The sequence below is a fragment of the Vidua macroura genome, chromosome 7, assembly GCF_024509145.1.
Source record: "Vidua macroura isolate BioBank_ID:100142 chromosome 7, ASM2450914v1, whole genome shotgun sequence".
Classification (NCBI taxonomy): Eukaryota; Metazoa; Chordata; class Aves; order Passeriformes; family Viduidae; genus Vidua; species Vidua macroura.
In genome coordinates this window covers 15,217,641-15,237,808 of record NC_071577.1, presented here as the reverse complement: position 1 = coordinate 15,237,808, position 20,168 = coordinate 15,217,641, and the positions used below count along the sequence as shown (strand labels likewise).

At 49.4% G+C, this 20,168-nt stretch overlaps 1 protein-coding gene across 4 annotated transcripts in view; it reads left to right on the top strand.

Annotated features, from left to right (window-relative positions):
• Positions 1-2,794: 2,794 nt before the first annotated feature.
• NRP2 (neuropilin 2) overlaps positions 2,795-20,168 on the top strand; it is an 88,715-nt gene continuing 71,341 nt past the window's right edge. For all 4 annotated transcript variants that reach the window (XM_053982307.1, XM_053982305.1, XM_053982309.1 and 1 more), the window contains exons 1-2: positions 2,795-3,020; positions 14,752-14,929. In XM_053982307.1, coding sequence (XP_053838282.1) covers positions 2,948-3,020; positions 14,752-14,929 — 251 coding nt within the window. In that variant the 5' untranslated portion in view covers positions 2,795-2,947. The remainder of the gene's footprint in view (positions 3,021-14,751; positions 14,930-20,168) is intronic.

Below are 20,168 nucleotides of genomic sequence, written 5' to 3'. Positions count from 1 at the left end.
GTGTTTAAAAGGAGCTGCAATTAGAGGGAGGAGAAGAGCAGAGCTGCAGAGTGCCAGGGAAAACCCTAGGTACACAGGCCCTCGGGTCAGCAGCAGGGAATTAGGCAGTGTCTGAGGAGGCTTTCTGCTGGAGGGGAGGAGTGATGGGGGAAATTTCACTGCATCACAGTTCTGACTAATGCTTCAGCTGCAAAATTCCTTCAACCAAATTTAATGCAGATGGTACGTTAAATATTACAGTACCATTAAATTGCATATTGTCTCATTTTCAGTGAGGTTTTGTGGATGTTTCTGACATACAGACATGGAAAAAAACTGCAGTTCCCAATGGGTTTGGTGAGTGCTTACTTGTGGGTTTTAAAAACCCGCAGGAGGACTGAGCAGAGCCCTGAGCCCTTTGGTAGAAGCAGGACTTCCCAGCATGGAGAGTTGATGTGGTCCAGCCTCCCTTGGGGCACAGAGCAAGATCCACAGCAGCAGCAGCAGCTGCCCCTGGAAACAGGCTCATGGTACATAGCATCATCTTGTCTCAGTGCCTTCAAACCTGAGAGAGGGTCGGAGTATTAAATGCTCCCAAAAGAAGTATTTTTGATGTTCTTCTGCCTGAGCTGAAGTAATAGGTATCACCAGCTCTATTATTCATCCTGTCCTGAACACTTGCAGTGGTAGAAACTACAGCAGCAGTGCCTGGTTCTTTAGGTGTGCCTTTCCTTTCCTGACAGTGGCATGCTGGGGAGAGGAGACTAGAGATCCGACACTAAATACAGGGCTGGATTTGTGGAGAACAACTGAAAAGCAGCTGAGAGAAACCTCTGTGGAGCAGCAGGTAGTTACCTGTTCATTTCCCATCACCATTTTCTTTCCTAGGGTTATCTTCTCTTCATTCAGTAACAGATTAGAGCTGTTATCAGTTCAAGGTTTTGTTTGCCCTCTTCTATTGACCTTAACTAGGGGAAACTGAACATAAGGGAAGAAAAATTGCCCCTGTGCCATATGGTACGTGAGATGGGGCTGTCTCTGATTAGGGCTTGGTAACCTCTTCCTTTTCCATACATGTCTTAAGAAAGGAATGATTCATGCTGTGGGTTTATATTACACTCTGATATCTGTGTTATGTTTTGCAAGGGCTATTTATACATGCAAAAAATCACACTTAGCTAGCTTGATAGTAGTCTAACTATAAGCAAGTAGTAAATAATAGTTGCATAATTCCACATCAAAATACAATAAATAAGACAGTAGACTCTATTGCCACTGGCTTTGCATTGACTTCAGCGGGTTTTGGAGCACATTTGAGCCACAGAAGATGCAAAATCAGGTATCAAAACACACAGAAGGAAGAAGGATGCTACAGCCTCAGGATAACGGCTGAAATATCAGATCTATCTGTCAGGCCAAATCTGTTGCTGTCAATGAACTTCCACTGGCCTCAGAGGAACTCTAAGCATTTGTGTTGTGTGAATGTGCTTAAACAGGTTGGCATCGTGATTTCATTGACGTGAGCTGGTAATGCTACTCGTAACTGATAGACAGCAGAGTACAAAATAATTAGTCTCATCACCCTAAATGAATACCAGTGAAATGTTCTTACTTTCCCTCTCACCCACACAATGATGTATCTCACTTCTGCCACATGCCAGTATCTTTTCACTAATTACCAACTTTAAAAAACTGAGATAACATAGCTTTAATCGTTTTGTCTACTGTTTATTTGGAAGTTGGAATCTAAAATCTAGGGACTCATCAACAACATAAAGGAATTGTTTTTAAACAGCTTTTTGGTGCAGGGTTTTGGGGCTCATTTCACTTGCTTTGAAATTTCACCTCTCAAAGAGGATGGAGGTGTGAGCCCCAGTTTGCCAGATGCCAGTTTTTAAGCCGGTTGTGGTCTGTGAATATAAGCAACAAGTTAACGCACGATCCCAGCAGTTCCAGCTCGGTCAGAGACTCCCCACCCTCACAAGGCAAAGGCGAACAAACTTTAGGAGCACTGCTAGGATGGCTATGTGAATGCTGCTCTTGGTCTGTGTTTTTAAAAATCATCTCGGAGAAAACGGGTTTGGAGCGTGGAAGTCAACTGTGGTGCAGTCCCGGAGGGGGTTTGCATTCGTCCCTTGTAGCAGCCTTTGCACCGCACCGTGGGTGCCAGCGTCTGCTTCTCGCTGCCGCTCTCCGCTCTCGCAGGCGGCTCTGGTCGAGGCTCGGCGCTTCTGGGTCTCGGCCGGCAGCGGCGGAAGCCCACGAGCAGGGACAATCCTTGTCCTGATGCTCCCCCATCCGACAATTTCTGGGTGTCTCCCTTCGCACAGCCGACTCTTTTGCCGTTATTTCCATCGGGTTTGGTTCCTGCCCGCGCTGCGGGGCCGTCAGCGCCCGGGCGGGGGCCGGCCGGCACCCGCGGCAGGGCAGCGCGGCTGGGACGCGCCCGGTTCCGCGGAGCCACCCCGCGCCCCGCGCTGCCCCGGCCCCCGCGCAGCGGGGCGGCCGCGCTGCCCACGGGCGGGGCGGGCGGGGCGGGGCGCGGGGGCGGCGCGGTGCGCGGACGCGGGGCGGTGCGCGGGCGGGCGGGGGGGCGCGGGGGGCGGTGCCGGCACTCGGCGCTGACAGCCACATGCCGCCCTGCCTGAAAAGGCTGCGAGGCGCCGGCGGGGAGGGAGAGGAGGCGCAGACGGCGCCCCAGCCCGCACTACCGCCGCCGCGCCCCGGGGGATGCCGAGGCGCCGGCCCCGCGGGTCGCCCTAGGGGAGAGGCGCTCCGCCGGCACCGCCCGCCCCGCAGCCCCTGTGCGGGGAACGCCGCCGCCCCTCGCTGAGCCCCGCCGGAGCTGGTCGCGAGTGGGGCGCCCACGCGGGGCGCGGCGCGCCCGGGGTAGAGAGGCGAAGCCCGGCCCCGCAGCCTCGGGTCTTGCGTTGTGGGTTTCGGGTTTTTTTATAATTTGTTCCGGAGGATGGATACGTTTCTTCTCGCCTGGGGATTTCTAGGGCTGTGCTTGCCCGGCTCTGGAGGCACGGCGGAGACAGGTAAGGCGCCCTCAGGAATGGGGAATGTCCCCGTCCGCCCAACTTTCGGGTTCCCGGGCGCGGTCCCGGTCTCACGTATAGATGCTTTGCGTGGGAATAAATTTAGGGAATGCATGAGCGATCGGCCGCGCCACGCAGCTTTCGCAGCACGGGTTTTGGAGGGGTTCATGCGTGTGGCGGGGCGGGGATGGCGCACCCCCGGCAAGGAGCGCAGCGGTTGCAGCCGTGCGGCTCCCAATGCCCGGCGTGGAGGGGCGAGGGGATGGAGCCGCACTGGAAAGTTGCGTGCTGTTTTTTTGGGGAGCTGCGGGGAAGGGGGGGGAAGCGGTAAGGACCAGCCACATGTCGAACACCCGCATCCGAATGTCCGCGGCCCCGCGCCGGTTGCAACCTCGGGAAACTTTAGGTGAGAAATTAAAATCGTCTGGCGGGAGCAGGCAGCCGGGGCCGTGCAGAGCTGAGAGCGGGTGAAGCTTAGCGGCAGCGGCGGCACCCTCGAGAAAGGCTACCCGCGGTACGTGCGGGACCTGTACGCACTTTGCAAACGCTGGGCTGTCCCAGGACAAGGCGGGTTCATGGCACGTATTGGGACGCGAGTGTGTTTTTCAGTTCCTCGCTGACGAGCTAGGCTGGACAGTCAGGAGGTGCGGGAATGAAACCCGTCTTCGCGTTGCTTCGGCATGGGGACAGGAGTGGGACAGGCTGACGCTGGGCCCTGTGCTCCCCGGCCACTGGGTTTGAATCTCGCTAGTGGGGGCAATAAGGTCCCTATCTGGAACAGTCTCTGGAGGAAAAGGATTTGCCGTCCAGTGCTCTCTCGGGGCTTCTTCTGTGCCCAGGAGCTGCCTGGCAGGACGGTAGTGCCAAGCCAGCAGCTGCTGAGCTGTGGATTTGCCTTCCCGTTAGTCGGGGCCTCGGGACATGGCTCCGGGCCCTGAGCTGCGGTCTGACCCGAGCAGCGTTAGATGATGGCAGAGTACATTCTGCCTTCTGCCCCGGAGTTGTGTGGCCGCCCAACTTCCCCCTTGAAAAGGGGAAGTGAGGGAGTCTCTGCTGCCTGAGAAAATCCCTCTCTTTTGCAGTGCGAAGCGCAGACATTGCCGATAAACATTCAGCTGCCGGTTGGCATCACCTCCTTCCTTACAGTTAAAAAGGAAAGAAAAAAAATCTCATCTTTTGTTCAAGCAGGAAAACGAACAGGCACTTGATGGGATGAAGAGAAAGGGCAGTGTCCTGGGAGCCCCTTGCTAAGTGCAACAGTGTTTTCAGAAGATCCCTGTTGCCTGCTCCTGATCTCCTGGAGCAGGTTTTGTGTTGTGGCAGATCGGGCTGTAACCTGAGGCTGGCTCCTGAGGGTGCACTGGCCAGTCTGGTTGTGATCCCTGTGGCCGCTGAGCCCGAGTGTGTGCCTGTGTCCACGTGTTCACCTCCTTCCATCCTGGAGTGAGATCGGCATCAGGACTGTTAACTAGGAAGATGTTTGAGGAAACCGTGTCCCTCAGGCCATTCAGGCGCTGTAAGCAGTGTTTATTTGAATGCGGGATTTTCCCGGCTAAGTAGAGCATCACATGGTGTTGGAACCAGCAAGGAAGTGGCCGACACCAGCGGTGGTTTGGCGAGATAATGATGTGTGGCTGCAAATCCGGTCAAATGACTTTATTGCCAGCACGGCGAGCAAAGGTACGGGGTAATGGGATGCAAACCTCGATCAGGCTACACTCAGCTTCAGTAAATTAGCCAGCCTAGTAAGGGAAATATGCCAGAGGTAGATGGATTTATGTTTCAGTCTGGTGTATCTGAAAGCCTTCCCCCATTATGGAAGTCCCTCTTTAGGTTCCCTAAGGGAGGTTAGTAGAGAGGGGAGACGTTTTTAATAGACAATAATATGATAATCCACATGGAAAAAAACCTCATGCAATATTTCTACAGTAAGAGATAAACAGTGCAGCTGCCAATTTGTATGTAGCCAAGCAAACCCTGAGATAACCATGGAGGAGAGTGGGTGGGAGACCCGTGAAGATAAATCTAAAGGTTCGATGGCTGTGTGTTTTTCATTTTCCCGTAAAAAGCAATGAAGTAAGAAAGTAGCAGATTTGAGTGACCCAAGTACTGAGCTGTTTGGATGATGTTTATGCAGCTCTGAGCAAAGCTCACTCTGAAGCCTTCCAAACAGTTTACTTAAAAGCTATTATTTTTAGTAGTGACTTAGGAGATGTAGCAAGGTGGGGAGTGGGACCAAAACAAATTGCTGCCAAGCAAGCGCATGGCCACACATACAAACATGCACACACACACACCCACACAAGCACTGAGTGTAGTGCCTTATGCCTGTGTGCTGTTAACTCAGCTCTTACTGGAAACAAAAGCTTTTTTAGACTAGGAATCAGATAGTCGTCAGATCATCACTGAAAACCATTGATACAAGCTCGGTGGGGGGCTCTGACCCAGGTTAGGATGCTGCATTTTGTTTTCCTGGTTTTACTGCTACAGAAAATCATGGTATGTGGTGTCTGGAGTGACAGGCATGCATGGTCCCAGAAGGCTCTATGGAAGCGCTTCCCATCTCCCTGCCTTGCTCCTTCTGCCCCCCCCCCCCTCCTTCCCAATATCTTCTCTGTGTTTGGTACCTTGTGTGTGGCTTTAGAAGGTTAAAAAGAGAAAGCACCTCACTTTGTTGGGCTGGAGAAGGCAGCATTTCCCGTCCCGGCAGGCGGGTTGGTTTCCTAGCAGAAACCTCCAGTGCTGCCAGGCACCGGGGCACGGTGGCCTTGTACTGCAGATAGCTTGAGAGGAGAAAGCATCCTTCATGGGGTTTAGGAAGCTGTCAGGTTCAGATAAGGCTGGGATCCTATCCTGTGGGACCCCCAGTTGTATTAATAAGGAAAAATTAATTTTTAAGCACTGGGATTGCTGCCAAATTATATGACCTCTGACAGACCAGCTGTGCTAGGAAAATAAATTGTCTACATCTGAGCCCCATGATCCTATCTGAAATCAAAATAGAAAAAAGTTGTCATTTAGCCATGGTGGTGGGGGCAGATTGCAGCAACCTGAGAGCAAACTGGAAGCTGTTAAACTTGTTCTCCATTGTGTAGTGAAGTCACCACCACCGTGCCCCCATGGAGCCTTGGGAATACAGTTGTCTAATCCGGGAAGTGCAGAGAGCTGATGTGCCTGCACACACCCAAGCTGGGGCTGATGGTGTCAGCTCGGGGGTGGGGGCAGAAGTGGGGTGTGAACGTTTCCAGCTCCATCCTCACTCTGTAACAGCCCTTTGACACATTTCTAATTATAATACACACACACAGACAAAGAGGTAGCTGGGCTATTTTCGAAATCCCTGTCTACACCCTGGTGGAAACCGCAATACTAGCAACAACATAAATCAGGGCTGTTGCTAACAGTGTTGCACACGGCTTAGCGCTACAGTAGCATGCGTTTAATCACACTCAGAATCCAAGGGTCAGCCTGCTCCCTGCCTGAGCCAAAACGCAATCTCGGAAGGCCAGATCCTGAGCCGAGCTTGATGCCTGTGCAGTGAAAAGACACAAACACAGACACAGAGGAGAGGTTTGTCAGCACGAGGTCAGCAGGCACGGGGCCAAACACTCGAAATCACAACTTGGATCTGTAACCCTTTCTATGTGCAAGCGGTGCCCACGAATCAGGGAGGACAGCTAGAGTAATGCTGGGAGGCTGGGCTCCAGCTACAGCCTCTTTGAGGTGACCTCTTCCCAAGCAGTTTGGGAAAAGGGGTACAAGCAACAGGTTGGCATGTAAAATAGCCTGAAGTATAACTTGCAGGGGTGGATAGCTGTAAGGACTTTCTGTCTGGCTGCATCTTCCCCTGTCTTCATACTTGATGAGTCAAAGAAAATGGGCTCCAGAGATAAAATACTGGGCTCCAGGTCTTTGAAACCTGCCCTCATTTCTCCCTGTGCATTTGAGACAAAGGCAAGACATCTGCCCAGCTGTTCTGGTGGGTCACCCGTCGCTGTGAAATGCTGTCTTTGTAGGGCTTGAATGCTTGCCCTTTTCTATGTCCCTTCTAGGAAGACGGTGAAGCCAAAAGGATGCTGTCCTTTTATTCTGCTTACGTTTTATTGAAAGGCTTCTTTGAACCCCCTTTTTTTAAAGGGTTGCATGCAGAAAGAGGAAGGAGGAAAACTCCTTCTGCATGTAGACACACACACACACACACATAATCTCCCTGATTCCTCCTATCTCTTCACAGGCACACAGATCTCTACCTTTCCTCTTAGACACAGAGCCACACCAGCCTTGCTGCTGTCACACACGCACACTTCTGCATCCATCCCTTCTCTGCGCTGTCCCTCACAAACCCAGAGCCCCCTGACAACTTTCACCCTCATGCACACCCCAAGCTCACTGCAGCTTTCCTCCCTTTCTGTTTGACTGTGGAATATGTGCTCAGCAGGTAACAATGTGTTTAAGGCACTCACCAGAATGTGCAATAACTTTGACAGCATGCTCAAACCCAGCTACTTCTGAGCCTCACCACCAGTACCAAAGGCTGAAGCCACTACTGCTCAGCAGCATGCATGGGGGGGGACCCATGGCAGGGCTCTCTGAGTGGCTCAGGAGAGGCTGCTTCCCTCCTTTCCCATCCATGGGGCTCTTTGCAGCCAAGGTACTGCATTGTGCTCTGAGGCTCCATCAGGGCCCCTGGGAGGGAGGGCCAAGCCAGGGGTGTTGTGAGATTGAGAGGCTCTGCCAGCCGCTGTGGGAAAGAGTAAACTGCCACTACCTGATGGGGAAAAAAGGATTCAGTTTCAGAATGGACCCTGACAGATGAGTTCAAAAGGTGTGAGGAAGCTGGGAGGGGGTGGGGGGAGATAGATAAGCTTTTTTTCTTGGTGGAATTTTTGTAATAATAATACTAATTAGTATTTCAGAGGCATTGAACACCTTTCATCAAGGCTGAAGCTGTTTAGAGAGGAATTCTAGGGGAAACCTTTTTCCATGTGTACAACTAGAAATGTCTCTTGTCTCCATGGCCCTTGAATGAGCTTGTCATTGACGGCATTAATGGGGATGGCTCAGCAAATTTTCACCATCATATTTTTTTCCTCATGTAGCCTATAGGTAGGGTGGCAGGCTGCCATGCAGGAAGGTTCAAGCTTCTGTTTCCCTGCCTGCAGTACGGGAGAGTTTTACTCAGAAACTTCCTGATGTGCAGCTTGAGGGTCTCCTAAAGCTGCCACCTATTCCTGGGAGATGGCAGTGTGTTTCCATGAGATTTCAAGCCCCTGGGAGCCTAACGGAGAGGCAGGCATGATTTCTCCAAGTTCAAAATGCAGTAATCTGCCTCTCTTGCATGTGTACACACACACTCGCATGCTCTCCAGGATGATTACTGGAGCAGCCAGGAGTTGTAATTCCAGACCCACAGATTACATTCGCAGGCAAGCTGGGAGAATTGTGTGTACACATATCTATAGAAAGACTATCACTATTAAGTTGGTTACCCTATTGGAATTGCATTTGCTTCTGATATAAGATGACAAATAATAAAGTTAATGAAGGTGGATAAACACCATATAAAATCTCATCAAATATATCAGACCAGAGGTTGGACAGGATGGACATTTAAAGGTCAAGGTTGTCACTGGCTCAAGTGCTATAGAGCGATGTCAGCCCCTGGAAGGTGGCTATCCAGAGCCCCAGGGGTATAAATCAGCTGAACTCCAGTGATTTCAAAGCAAATTACCTGGATTTGCATGCAGGATTTGGCCCTCTCATTTTTCATAGTGAAGCTTGAGTAGGTTTCTATTTCAAGGTTTCTACTTAATTCTTTTGTGGATTAACATGGGGGGGGGGGGGAGAAACTGCAGTTATCAGAAGTCTCCAAATCTTCTCTCTCTTCCTTCCTCCAACATTCCTTCTTATTTAAAAATAATTTGAAATTATATATATATATATATATATATATATATATATATATATATATATATATATATATTTTTTTTTTTTTTATTTTTTTTTTTTTTTTTTTTTTGCAAAGGCTCAGAGCTAAAATATCCCATTTGCTGAGCTTTTTGGTGTTCCCCTTTCACTGCTGTCCAGTGCTATAAAATGAATATATTGCATCCCTTCCCAGTTGCCTTAGGAAGCAGTCAAATGGCTGCATTCCTCAACTGATGGATTGGCGAGTTCCTTTCTTGCTTAAGCCCAGACAGTGTTTTATGAGCTTGTCTCATGACAGGCTTGAGACGCTTTCAATTGAACACAATCCTAGTTCAAATCACAAAAGCAGTCTTTAAATTCTACTTCACTGTGTCTCTACTTTAAAGTGAAATTTTACTTAAACTGGTAAAATTCCTTAATTAAATGTTCAGGAGACTCTCCCTGATTGTGTGAAATCTCAAGATGTGGATGTGGGTAGTGCTCTGGAATGAAATGTGCATGTAAGAGCCTTGTGTTGTTTGGGTGTGTTTGTCCATTAATTTGTTCAGGAAGCCTTTGAAGCTTTATCTTGCAATCCAAAGCAAACACACTTCTGCTAAAATGATCTATGCTACTGGGGATAAAACATCTAATCTTATTAGCTTCCTCTGCACTATGTCTCTCTCCTTGGCCAATGGTTAAACTATATGATTTAAGTCTGAGAGTTCATATTTTGTGTTCGTGCCTCCTGCGAAAGTTGTGCTCTGTGGTTTGGGGTGAGGTCCCCTGCCACGTTAGCTGTGCCCAGCCAGGGTCAGAGCTCGGGAAATGAGGCAGGATGAGCGTTAATGGTAATGAATCCTTGGCAGAAGAGATCTGTTTGTCTCCTCCATACCAGGGTTTGGCAAAGTGCTTGGACACGCATGGACCTTGAAAAACTCTAATCTTTGAAGAGCTGTGTGACAAACAGAACTGAAACATGGGTTTCCTGTGCAAGGGCTCGAGCCAAGTTCAGCAGCTCTGAGAGAAGTGGGTCATGTGTGCCAGCACCTGTATTTTGCTGTGCGGTCAGAGGGTTGATGGTGCAAATCTCTGCCCAGTGCGAATCCTGGGACAGTGCTGAATCAGTGCTGAATCCTGGGACATGGAAATCTTCTGCAGTGGTTGAACGAGAGTGTGAAGTTGGGCTGGAGGGCCTCATGCCAGAAGAGAAATGGCAAGGCTAGGCAGTGCATCTGCCTGCTGTGGAATGCCTATGTCTCTCTCCCTTGTTCCTTTGCTGTCCTCAAAGGCTGCTCTTTTCAAGCAGCACAGACAGTGATGCTGCTGCTGCTTGTAAGGCATCCAGAACACCCTAATTTTTGTGTGCCCTGAAAGATATCCCAAAAGTAAATGGAGCTCAGTAGATCAAAACACATGGTAGTTTTGTGCTGGACACTACAAGCTCTGAGAGACTGTAGTATGTATGTTTGTTGTGAAATGGGCCTCTCTGGTGATGATTATTTTTGTTACAGGCAGAGTTGGCTTTAGTTTCTGTGTGGAAGGTCCAACAATAACAGTGAGCTCTGCTCCCCTGGGGTGAGGGAAATCCAGAGGGGTTTAATCGGCAGGAAATTCAAGTAGGAGAATGCTCTGCTCCCGGCCTAAGGTTTCAGCATGTGCCTGATGAGCTGCAGAGCTGAAAAGCCCCAAGTGTAGGTGAAGGTTCCTGGGGCCTGGCTGTTATTTCTGGGTCCTCTGAGTGATGATTGCTTGTTGTGGGCTGGGGGAGGCAGGAGGAGACTTCATCAGGCTGGGTGTCTCCAGCAGACCAAGGCACACACAGAAAGAGGTGTCTGTCTGCCTTGTAAAGGGTGAGGAGCTCAGCTGCTGATACCCATCTCCGTGGGAAACTTTGGAGTTGCACACTGTACAATGCAGCATTTGCAGGATTTTGCATCTCATGACCTTCTCCAGGTCTTCTTTTCCCATCCCTGTGGCTTGGTTGTCATCCTCTGGTATAGTTCCCCTGTTGGGGTGGCCCTGCACAGAGGAGGTTGCAGGGATAATTTGTGTTATGGTGAACCTTAATGAAAAGAGGAGTCTGCAGATTTCCCAACCTGACCATAGACTGCTCCAACACTGCCAAGGAGTATTGACCTCTCTAGCCTCCCTTGAGGAGCCCTGCTGCTCTCCTGTGGCCTTGTTGTTGGCACAGCACTCCACTGATCCCTCTACCATGTGGACTGGCAGGGGCCCCAGCAGTTTGCTTTCAATGCCTGCATTTTGCTTACTGAGCAACGGGATGTCCCATGCACCTGGCAGACTTGGCTTGTACTTCAGAATTTAATTTTAATTTTATTAAGTGAATTCAGGGCTGGCAAAAGCTGCTGAAGTCCATTAGCTATGGAACATGTCTTGCTTCCAATGCATACAGACTGAGCAGTAGCCATGCCACTAACCTTTTCTTTTTTTTTTTTTTTTTTTCCTTTGCATGGATGCAATGCATCAGTTTGTAAGAATCCATTTACATAGAAGTTTGAGCCCCTACTGTATACAAAGCAGGCCATATTTCATACAGAAGGACAGTGGTTGGCATAACTGCTGAGTCAAACCCTATGCCCATCAGTGGACATGGTGACAGGTTTTTTTGTTCTCATTGCAGGTATTCACCTGCTAGATACCTGTGAGTCCAAAGAGAAAAAGCCCAACAGAACAATTACATAGATATTGAAGTAATTTTTCCTCTTCAGATAAGTCTAAGAAGCCTTGAGTTCCTGGTATGCTATTGCCCACCATATGGGCAAGGCAGTGCTGTACTGAAGTAGCCCCCTTCATTTCTGTGGACTTCTTGGGTAGGAATGAATGAGAGGATAAAATATGTTTCTCTGAGAGACACAGATAAGCTTTCCTGCAGCTGGGAGACTTTCACTGGTCCAGGAAGATGGTGACATTTTCCTGGTGAACACCTGAGGGATGTGGCTGGTGCTTGTGTTTACTTGGGAGGTTCACCTGCTCATCCTGCTTTGCTGGACAGATCTCAGCTGCAGCGAGCTGGGCTCCAGCACCTCTCACTCAGGCTGTCCTCACTGGCACCAACAGACTAATTTGGGTACCAAGCTGACCTGAAATTAGGATCAAGGCTAGGATTTTCTTTAGCTCAGTCCCACTGAACTGCGATGGCCTTGCAGGGCAAAGGAGAAGTTTCAAGGTCAGGGTAGAACTGTGTTTCTGCTCCTGAGTTCATTTGTCGGGGAAGAGCTGACATCTCTGTTCACATGACAGTTCCCCTCCAACTGGTTGAGTTGCAAGGGCTCACAGGGTGTTCACGGTATCCGGCATGAGTAAGGGGCTAGCAGCTTCTGAGTGGTGGGTGATGTTGGTGGTATCAGCCTAGCGGGTAGCATGTGTGTGAAAGCTGGAGAGACGGGGAGGGAATCACGAGGTGTGGAAGGATCGACTGTATTTTCATTGTTTCGAGACTTTGCCCTTTCCAAGAAAAATAATCTGCAGCTTGAATATTTTTCTTTGCTGGAGGGGGTGGACATGTGTGCAAACGAGGTGTGAATTTTTATGAGAAGGTGTGAAAGTGCGTACATGAGTGAAGTGTGAATTACACGTCTATTTGTACATTGATGTCAACAAGTCCATGAATTTCTTCTTTCCACGTGAATGTCTCTTTCTCTCCCTCCCTCCAAACCCACATAAACACATGTGTGGGCAAATATGCCTTCCTGAGACAAGATATTTGTGCAAGAATGTAGGTTTGTAAATGTTTGTGTGTTGAGCAATCTCTCCTGTGGAACAAAACCAGATGTTTTTTGGTATTCTCAGCTCTTCATGGCAGTGCTGCATTTTTTCCCCTTGTATTTTTCAGGATACTTACAGGATTATTTTAAGAAAAAGGGAAAGCTGCAGATCTGCCTTTGGGTGTGTGCGAAGAAAGTTATTTTGAAGAATGAATGTGTTAGAGGGCATGAAAAACATGGGGGAAACTGAGAGTTTTTCCACAGCAAAGGAAGCCTCACTGGCCCATGAAGGGCCCTCCTTTTTGCCCTTGTTTTTGCACAGGACACGCGCATTTTGTGCAGGCAGCAGGTTGTTTATTCAAAGTGTGTTTTTACCAGGAAGAATTACTGCTGAGGTGTCCTGCTTGACTCCTGCTGCTCGTCTTGGCTCTGGCAAGAGGGCAGTTTGCATGCAGGCTGGGATGTCCCTCCCGAGAGCTGGTGGACTTGTGACAGCCTGGCAGGGGACACCCCTGGGACCTGGCAAACCCTGTGGCAGAGGAACAGAGCCAGACCCACAGCAAGGGGTTGAGGCCACACAATCTGCACTGCTTTGCTTCTCCTGGGTGGTCCTGGGGCTTTGCAGTGAGTGCTGCTGTGGAGGGAGAGGAACATCCCTCAGGACCAAGGCAGTGGGGAGCACCATGGAACACACCCTTTGCTCAGGGAGCTGCTGGCATGTGTGGTTACCCTCCTATATCAAGGGTGATGCTTCTCTGTGCCTTGGCTCCCTTGGGGGTGTGGGTTGTGCTGCAGCCTCCATCTCAGGGCATGCAAACATGGGCTTTAGGGAAAACCCACTTGCATCCTCCTGCATGTCCAGGGTCTGATGGTGGGAACATCCCATTAAGGTTTTTATCCCACATTGTACCCCACTGCTTATTGTCAGGGAGGAGAACTTTCCACAGTATGGGACCAGGGTAACCCCGTGTGCCTGCCAGCCTGCCCTATGGAGGGACTTAGGGTTTTGTTGGGTTTTGTCCATTTTGGTGGGGTTTGTGTGTTTTGCTGGGTATGAAGAGGCAATACTGTCTTCTGGGGGCAGCTGTTGCAGCCTGTGGGCCTGGATGCTGATACAAGGGGGTGGCAGGGGAGTAGGGAAAGCAGGACACACAATGGGGACCCCATGGAGAAAGGGACTTTGGGATTTGTAGTGCATTATCAAGTGACCCCATGATGCAGATTTTCCTCCCAGCAAGTAATGCAATAATAAATTTGATTTGCAGCATTCATGAGATTAAATGTTTTTTTGATTACAAAATCACCCTCTAGGGCCTGTTCTAGCCCAAAGCTGAGAGAGCTTCCTCTGCTTACCACGCAGCCATTGCCAGCCATTTGTGGGCTAGTCCCACAAAACCACCGCTGCTGATTATCTGTGTCTGCAGCTCCAGTGGATGGGTTAGCTTGCAAGTCTGCTGAGACGTGTTTGCTGGGGCAGGCGGGTTGGGGAGGGAGAGCCCAGCAAACGGAGAGGGGTTTTCATGGACTTGCAGACTGGGGCCAGAAAGGACAGGTACTGTCCTCAGCTCTGCCACACAGTGTGTAGGGGGGTCTGGGCTCACCAGCATCCCTGACATGCCTCAGTTTCCTTCTCTGGAAACAGCACAGCTTTCTGCCCTCCTGCAGCTGGATTGAATTTGTAGTGTCTAAATTCTGGTGTCTCCTGAGGCAGCTGTGGGAGACTGACACAGAGCAGCTTGCAAAGGAGGCAAAAGAAGGGATAAAATGAGGCAGCTACAGATGATCTGATATCAATCTGTCTCTTACTTTATGGCTCTGTAATTGCCTTGGCAAGAGCATTCATTTCTCTTTTCTGGTCTGTGTGAAATGTGGTATGTAAGTGTGGCAGGAGGTGGAGGGGAAGGAGTATATTTGTTCTGCAGAATAATTCTCCTTGCCCAGAGATGAATATCAATATTAGAGTACCAAAGGGATGTCAATGGCCTGGAGAATGGTCTTTATCAGACCACTCCTATCAGTGGCCCAGGGAGACCTGCTGTGCACACCTGATGCCCAGAATGTCTTTCAATGCCTTGTTCCCTTCTGTGTCTCTGCAGCTCAGCCATGTGGGGGTCGCCTGAACTCCAAGGATGCTGGGTACATCACCTCGCCAGGGTACCCCAATGACTATCCCTCCCACCAGAACTGTGAATGGGTCATCTACACCCCTGAATCCAACCAGAAGATTATCCTCAACTTCAACCCTCACTTCGAAATTGAAAAACATGACTGCAAGTAAGAGCCTTCCTCTTGCTCTCTAGTACATAGTTACCTTCTCTTCCTGCTTTTGCCTAGTGGTATGGGTCTTGTACTTCCTTCCACTTGAAATCAAGCATCACCCTGAGCCCCCACAGTGCTGCATCTCCTTACCTTTCCAGAGCAAGGGCTGCCTGTGAGGTTGTAAGATGCTGCTTTTGACACACAGGATAAGCCTACTCTGCAATGAACCTGTAGTTCTTAACTTGGCCTGATACCACCTGAAAGCAAGATCCAACTGGTTAAATGGTTAAAAGGCCACTGTTTTTTCTGTATTGAAGTAGCCTCACTCTTCTTTTAAACCATGCTGGGAGAGCAGAGCAATTTCCTGGTGGGTAACTAGGCAGAGGTATGGCAGAGCACCCTGTGGCTGGAGAGACAGATTCGGGCCATGTGAGGCTGCAGGCATGGTGGTCTGAGCCGTTTGGGCTGGATCTGACTTCCCATAGTGCTTTTTCTGCTGTGTTTGGTAAATTGGGGAGATGGGGTTTTTTTTTCCTTTTATTCCCTTTTTCTTCTAAGAAAGGACCCAGAAACTAGATGTCTGGGAAAAACAATTAACAACTAGTAAAGAATAATTAAAGGCATCAAAGGGTGCCATAAAAGGCTGAGTTAATAACATGGTCTCAGCAGACACAGAAACCTGAGGGTTTCATCTGGAATCCACACAACTACAGGGATGCCTGAGTGTGAAGGAGCTTGGGGTCTCCTAAAACAGGCCTGACATAGCAGTCCTGCTTGATACACTGGTCCTGTTGATTAAAAGGGGGTTGCATATGGAGAGGGAAATTCTGTTTGTAAAAAAGGACAAAGGAACAGGGGAAGCATTTATGGAGCTGCAGAATCAGTCCTGCGGAGAACAAAGAATTCAGCATGGGTTTGATGATGTACTGAAGGTTATGAAGTGCAGAGCTGGATCCTCAGCTATCATAAATCAGCATAGCTCCTCTAACTCTAATGAAGGTGTGCTGATTGATGTCATTGGGGATCTTGTCACCCCCTACAGATAAAGTCTGGGCTAATAAGGCTTTGAACACCATGAACTCTCCCTGAAGTCACTGTGTGTGCAAGGTGTTTAGCACTTTGCAGGATCAGGCCTATGTATAAAGAAGGGAGAAGGAACAGAAAGGCTTAAAGTGGGCATAGATGAACACAACAAGGCCTTGCAGTGGATGTGAGAATGATAGTTGCTATCAGATTTTATTGCTGCTTGCATAAAATGCTGAACTGCACAGCCTCCTCATAGCTAATGCAGTTGCCCCAAATTCACAGTAATAAAGCTGTATAGGCCCACATTTGCAGTCTGAAGAGTATGCTGCATGTACTGGCCAGGACAGTGTTGTGTGCAGGGCAGGGATCAAACTGGGCAGGAAGGACTCCAGCTTCTGCCTCTTCAAAGTCTCAGGCAAGCAAAAACAGGTTGGTCAGAGAGCTGGAAATCCCCATGGGCACCACACTTTTCCTCTACCTGTAGGAAGGTGCCAGTTTTAGCTCTGAGCATCTTCTGCAACTTTTGCCATGTTTTGCTGCCTGTGAGAGAGCATTGTCTGGTCCCAAGCTGCAGGTGGTGTGTTCAGTAGGACTGCTTGAGCTCTGGGGGTGTTGGTTATCCCTTTGCTGTTTTTTGCTTTACTGTGGCAATCTTCTGGGTGGTTGCTGTGTGGTCTCACCTTTTCCCTTTTTGCGTGTACGTGCACAAGGGAGCTTTTCTTAAAGTGACATATGATTTATCCACTTGCACTTGAGCTTCTGCTGGCCACAGCTGTGAGCTGAGAGCCAAGCTGACTTAGGATGCCTGCTCTCTCAAGCCAGTACTGAATAGGAGTGGGTTTGAAAGAGCTTCATGGACAGTGCTTGATAGGAAGCATAACAGAACAATGAAAACAGTGCATGATAAACATGGCCTAAAAGAAATGGATAGGAGTAAGATTATTTCAAGTGACTGACCAGGAGGAGGCAAATATGGACACTGTGTAAAGCTTGGGCATTAATACATCAAATTACATTACGTTACATTAATAATAGGTCACCATTCAGTGATAAATCTCATCTGAGTGTCAGAGGGTTTTTTATGAAGAAACAAAGACCTCATTGCAGCTGCAGGTGTGAACAAGAGCAGGAGATCAGCATCAAAGTCTCAGGGCAGAGCCCTCCTTTTGACATCTCATTATTAATATAGAGGACATTCACATCAAGGTGACAGGCAGATGGACTCCATGGAGGCACTCACTCTCTGGGCAGACAAGGTCCCCTGCTCTGCTGTTGCTACCTGGTAGCTCTTGGAGCAACAATGGGGCTAGCCTGTGCTTCCAGCTGCCAGAGGTAAACACCATAACCCCTTCCTCTGTTGCTTCTTCTTTCAACATTTCATTTTACCTTATTAGGCTAAAGTTTCTCCCTCATAAAGCATAACATTTACATTCCTAAAACCCATTTGAAAGCCTACAAAAATGTCTCCAAAAGTCTTTTTAGTTTTACTGTGTCCCTTCTGGCCTTCCTTCTATCTGCTTTGGATTTCCCTTTGGGACAGGAGGCATTTCCTCCTGTGTTTTGTACTGTGCCTGGCACCCTGGGGGCCTCTGAGGAAAGGTCAGTGATTTCCCCTTGGCCAGCTGCTGGCTGGAAGGGGCCTATGAACGTGGTGCTGCCTAGATGCCAGAGCAAGAGCTGGCTGCAGAGAGCAGCTTTGGCAGCCTCGAGGGTGGAAGCATCAGCCAGGGATGGATGCCCAAGGTGGCAGACAGAGGTGGCTGCTCAGTGCTGCTTGTTGCTGTTGTTTTCTGGAGGCACATCTGGGCTTTTATTTTTCAGCTGTGTCCAGCTGCATTAAGTAACTGCACTCTATCACCACCATCATGAAAGGAGTAATTTGGTGTAATTGAAGCCCCAGAACATCTCTCTCTGAGTGCTGTATCTGTGCTCTGAGGAAGTGTCTTGCTTTGGGAGCACGTTAGGTTAAGAAAATTGGTGTCCTCCTGCTGTTGTGGCTGTTGTGCACCAGCAGGGATTCCCGTGGCTGGGAGGGTGGGCATGCTGTGACAGGGAGTACGGGCCTGGGCCATTGTTTGTGCTGTCCTGCAGCTGTGGGGCCACAGCAGCAATGACAGAGCCAAAAGGGAAGTTTGATGCTCTGATAAAAGATCTGCCGAGCTATTCGGAAATGATCATCCTAGTGCCTGGCTGTTTGTTGCCGTCTGTGCTGCGAGTGCAGCTGTAGCTCAGCTACTGCACCCCACATTGGTATCTGTTCAATGAACTAGGAAGTGGCATCCAGAGGAAAAGAGCAGGCTGCTGCTGTGGTGAAATGTTTCCACTTCTGTGTAATATGGGGGTTGCTGGGCAGTCTTGTGCATGCTGGGGTTTATTTGGGATCCCAGGAGAGAACCGTTTGCAATAAGTGGGCAACAGGGACAGCTATACCCCAGCTTTTGCAGTCATGTAGCTAAGCTGTCCACTCCTTCTTAATTGTCATTTTGCTGTACTGTCTGCTCTGCTTGCTTGGAAAATCCAAGTTCAAAACCTCAGCTATGCATGAGTCACTGTGTTTATGACCAACCACCTTTTCGGTTTGTGCCACCCTCCCGCTGCTGGTCTTCTCCTTGAACCACTAAAAGCTCCCTCCTGCGTTTGGCTACTGACTCTGCCACCCCCAGCCACACTCAGCTGACCCTGCCCGAGAGTTAGGCTGGGCCATGCGCACGCAGCAGAGGCACACTCCCTCCAGGCTGCAGTGGACATGCTCGTGCTTCCTCTGCCAGCAGAAGACCTTCCAGCTGAATTATAACATCTGCTCCAGAGGAACGGTGCTTTTGAAAAGTCAGACCATGGCCAGTGGATTTTTCTGCAGCCATTTCCAACACATACTGCAACTGGGTTGCCGTCGGTGGGATCCCTGCCTGGGAAGGAGTTAGGGGACCGCTGCCGCGGCTCGCAGCCCCCTCTGGTGGCACATGCCAAACGCTGGCGAAAGTTTCTGGAGACAGGGGCGGGGGACTCCCAAAATAGGCTGGAGGTGGCAAACTGGAAATTGAGCTGCAGTCAGACTCTTCCTCCTGACTTTGAGTCCCACTGTTGAGCCCCGAAGGTTTCAAGAAACGGGAACTGGGTCCACTATCATGAGGAAATTTATGCAGCGGTCACTGTGACCTCATAAGTGCCCTAATGGTGCAAAGAGAGTTGAATCATCCTGATGTGTGCTGGATACAGGGCAGGCATGGCAGGAGGAGACATGTCTGCTCCCAGCTTGAAGGCCAGAGTGAAACAAGATTTGGCCAGGCAGACAGCACGCTCCTAGTGCCCATCTCGCAGAGCACTGCTGGCCAGGGGACACTGGCAGCAACATGCCACAGCACAAAGGGTGAGACATGCAGCTTGGATGGCCAGTGAAGGCCTCTTATGGCAGCATGGCCATCTCCTGAGCATCCAAAAAGCTGGGCACTGGAACAAACCAGCTCTGCATTCTTCCTAGAGAGCCACAGAGACACTGGCTCAAATTCCTTTGAGCTGAGGTGGCAGGCAGAACTACATCCAGACCCAGTACCCACAGCCAGGCAGGCAGCTGGGGGCTGCAGCATTCAGCCTGCCTCTCTTGCCATCCCCTTCAAACAAGAGCATAATATTGCGATAAGCCATCCTTCCATCGTGAAGGTTAAGAGTAGACAAGGCAGCAATTATGGACAGCTAATTAGTAAATGCTGTGAAAAGTATGCATAAGTAGCTTATTAGCAAACATTTTAGAAACAATTGCAGTTCATCCCATGATTGGCAAAATGCTTAGAAAAGAGAAATACATTTGGAGCACTAGAGAATGCCAGGGCTTGGAGGGGTTCTTTACTAGGATGCAAGGGGAAGTGACTGCATCTGCTGAAGTACTGGGGGAGTAGAGCTTTAACTTCGCAGTGAGGGGAAGTCAAAGATTAGATGTAAAGGAAGGCATTTGCTTGCTCATACGTTTGTGGCATGAGTAGCCAGAAGCAACATTTCTAATGTACAGGAAATTATTCAGTCTGGGTAACATGACACTGCAGCTCAACTTGTCTTCAAATGAGCTTCTACTGTTTTTTAACTCCATCTAGCATCTGCTGTATGGTTCATAATTCCTATCAAGCCCAGGTCATTTTCCAAAATGGAACATCAGTGAATGGATTAGCTGTGATGGTGAGACCAGCCACATGAGTTAACAGCTCGAGGTTGTTCACATCCCTCTTCTCTGCTTCCC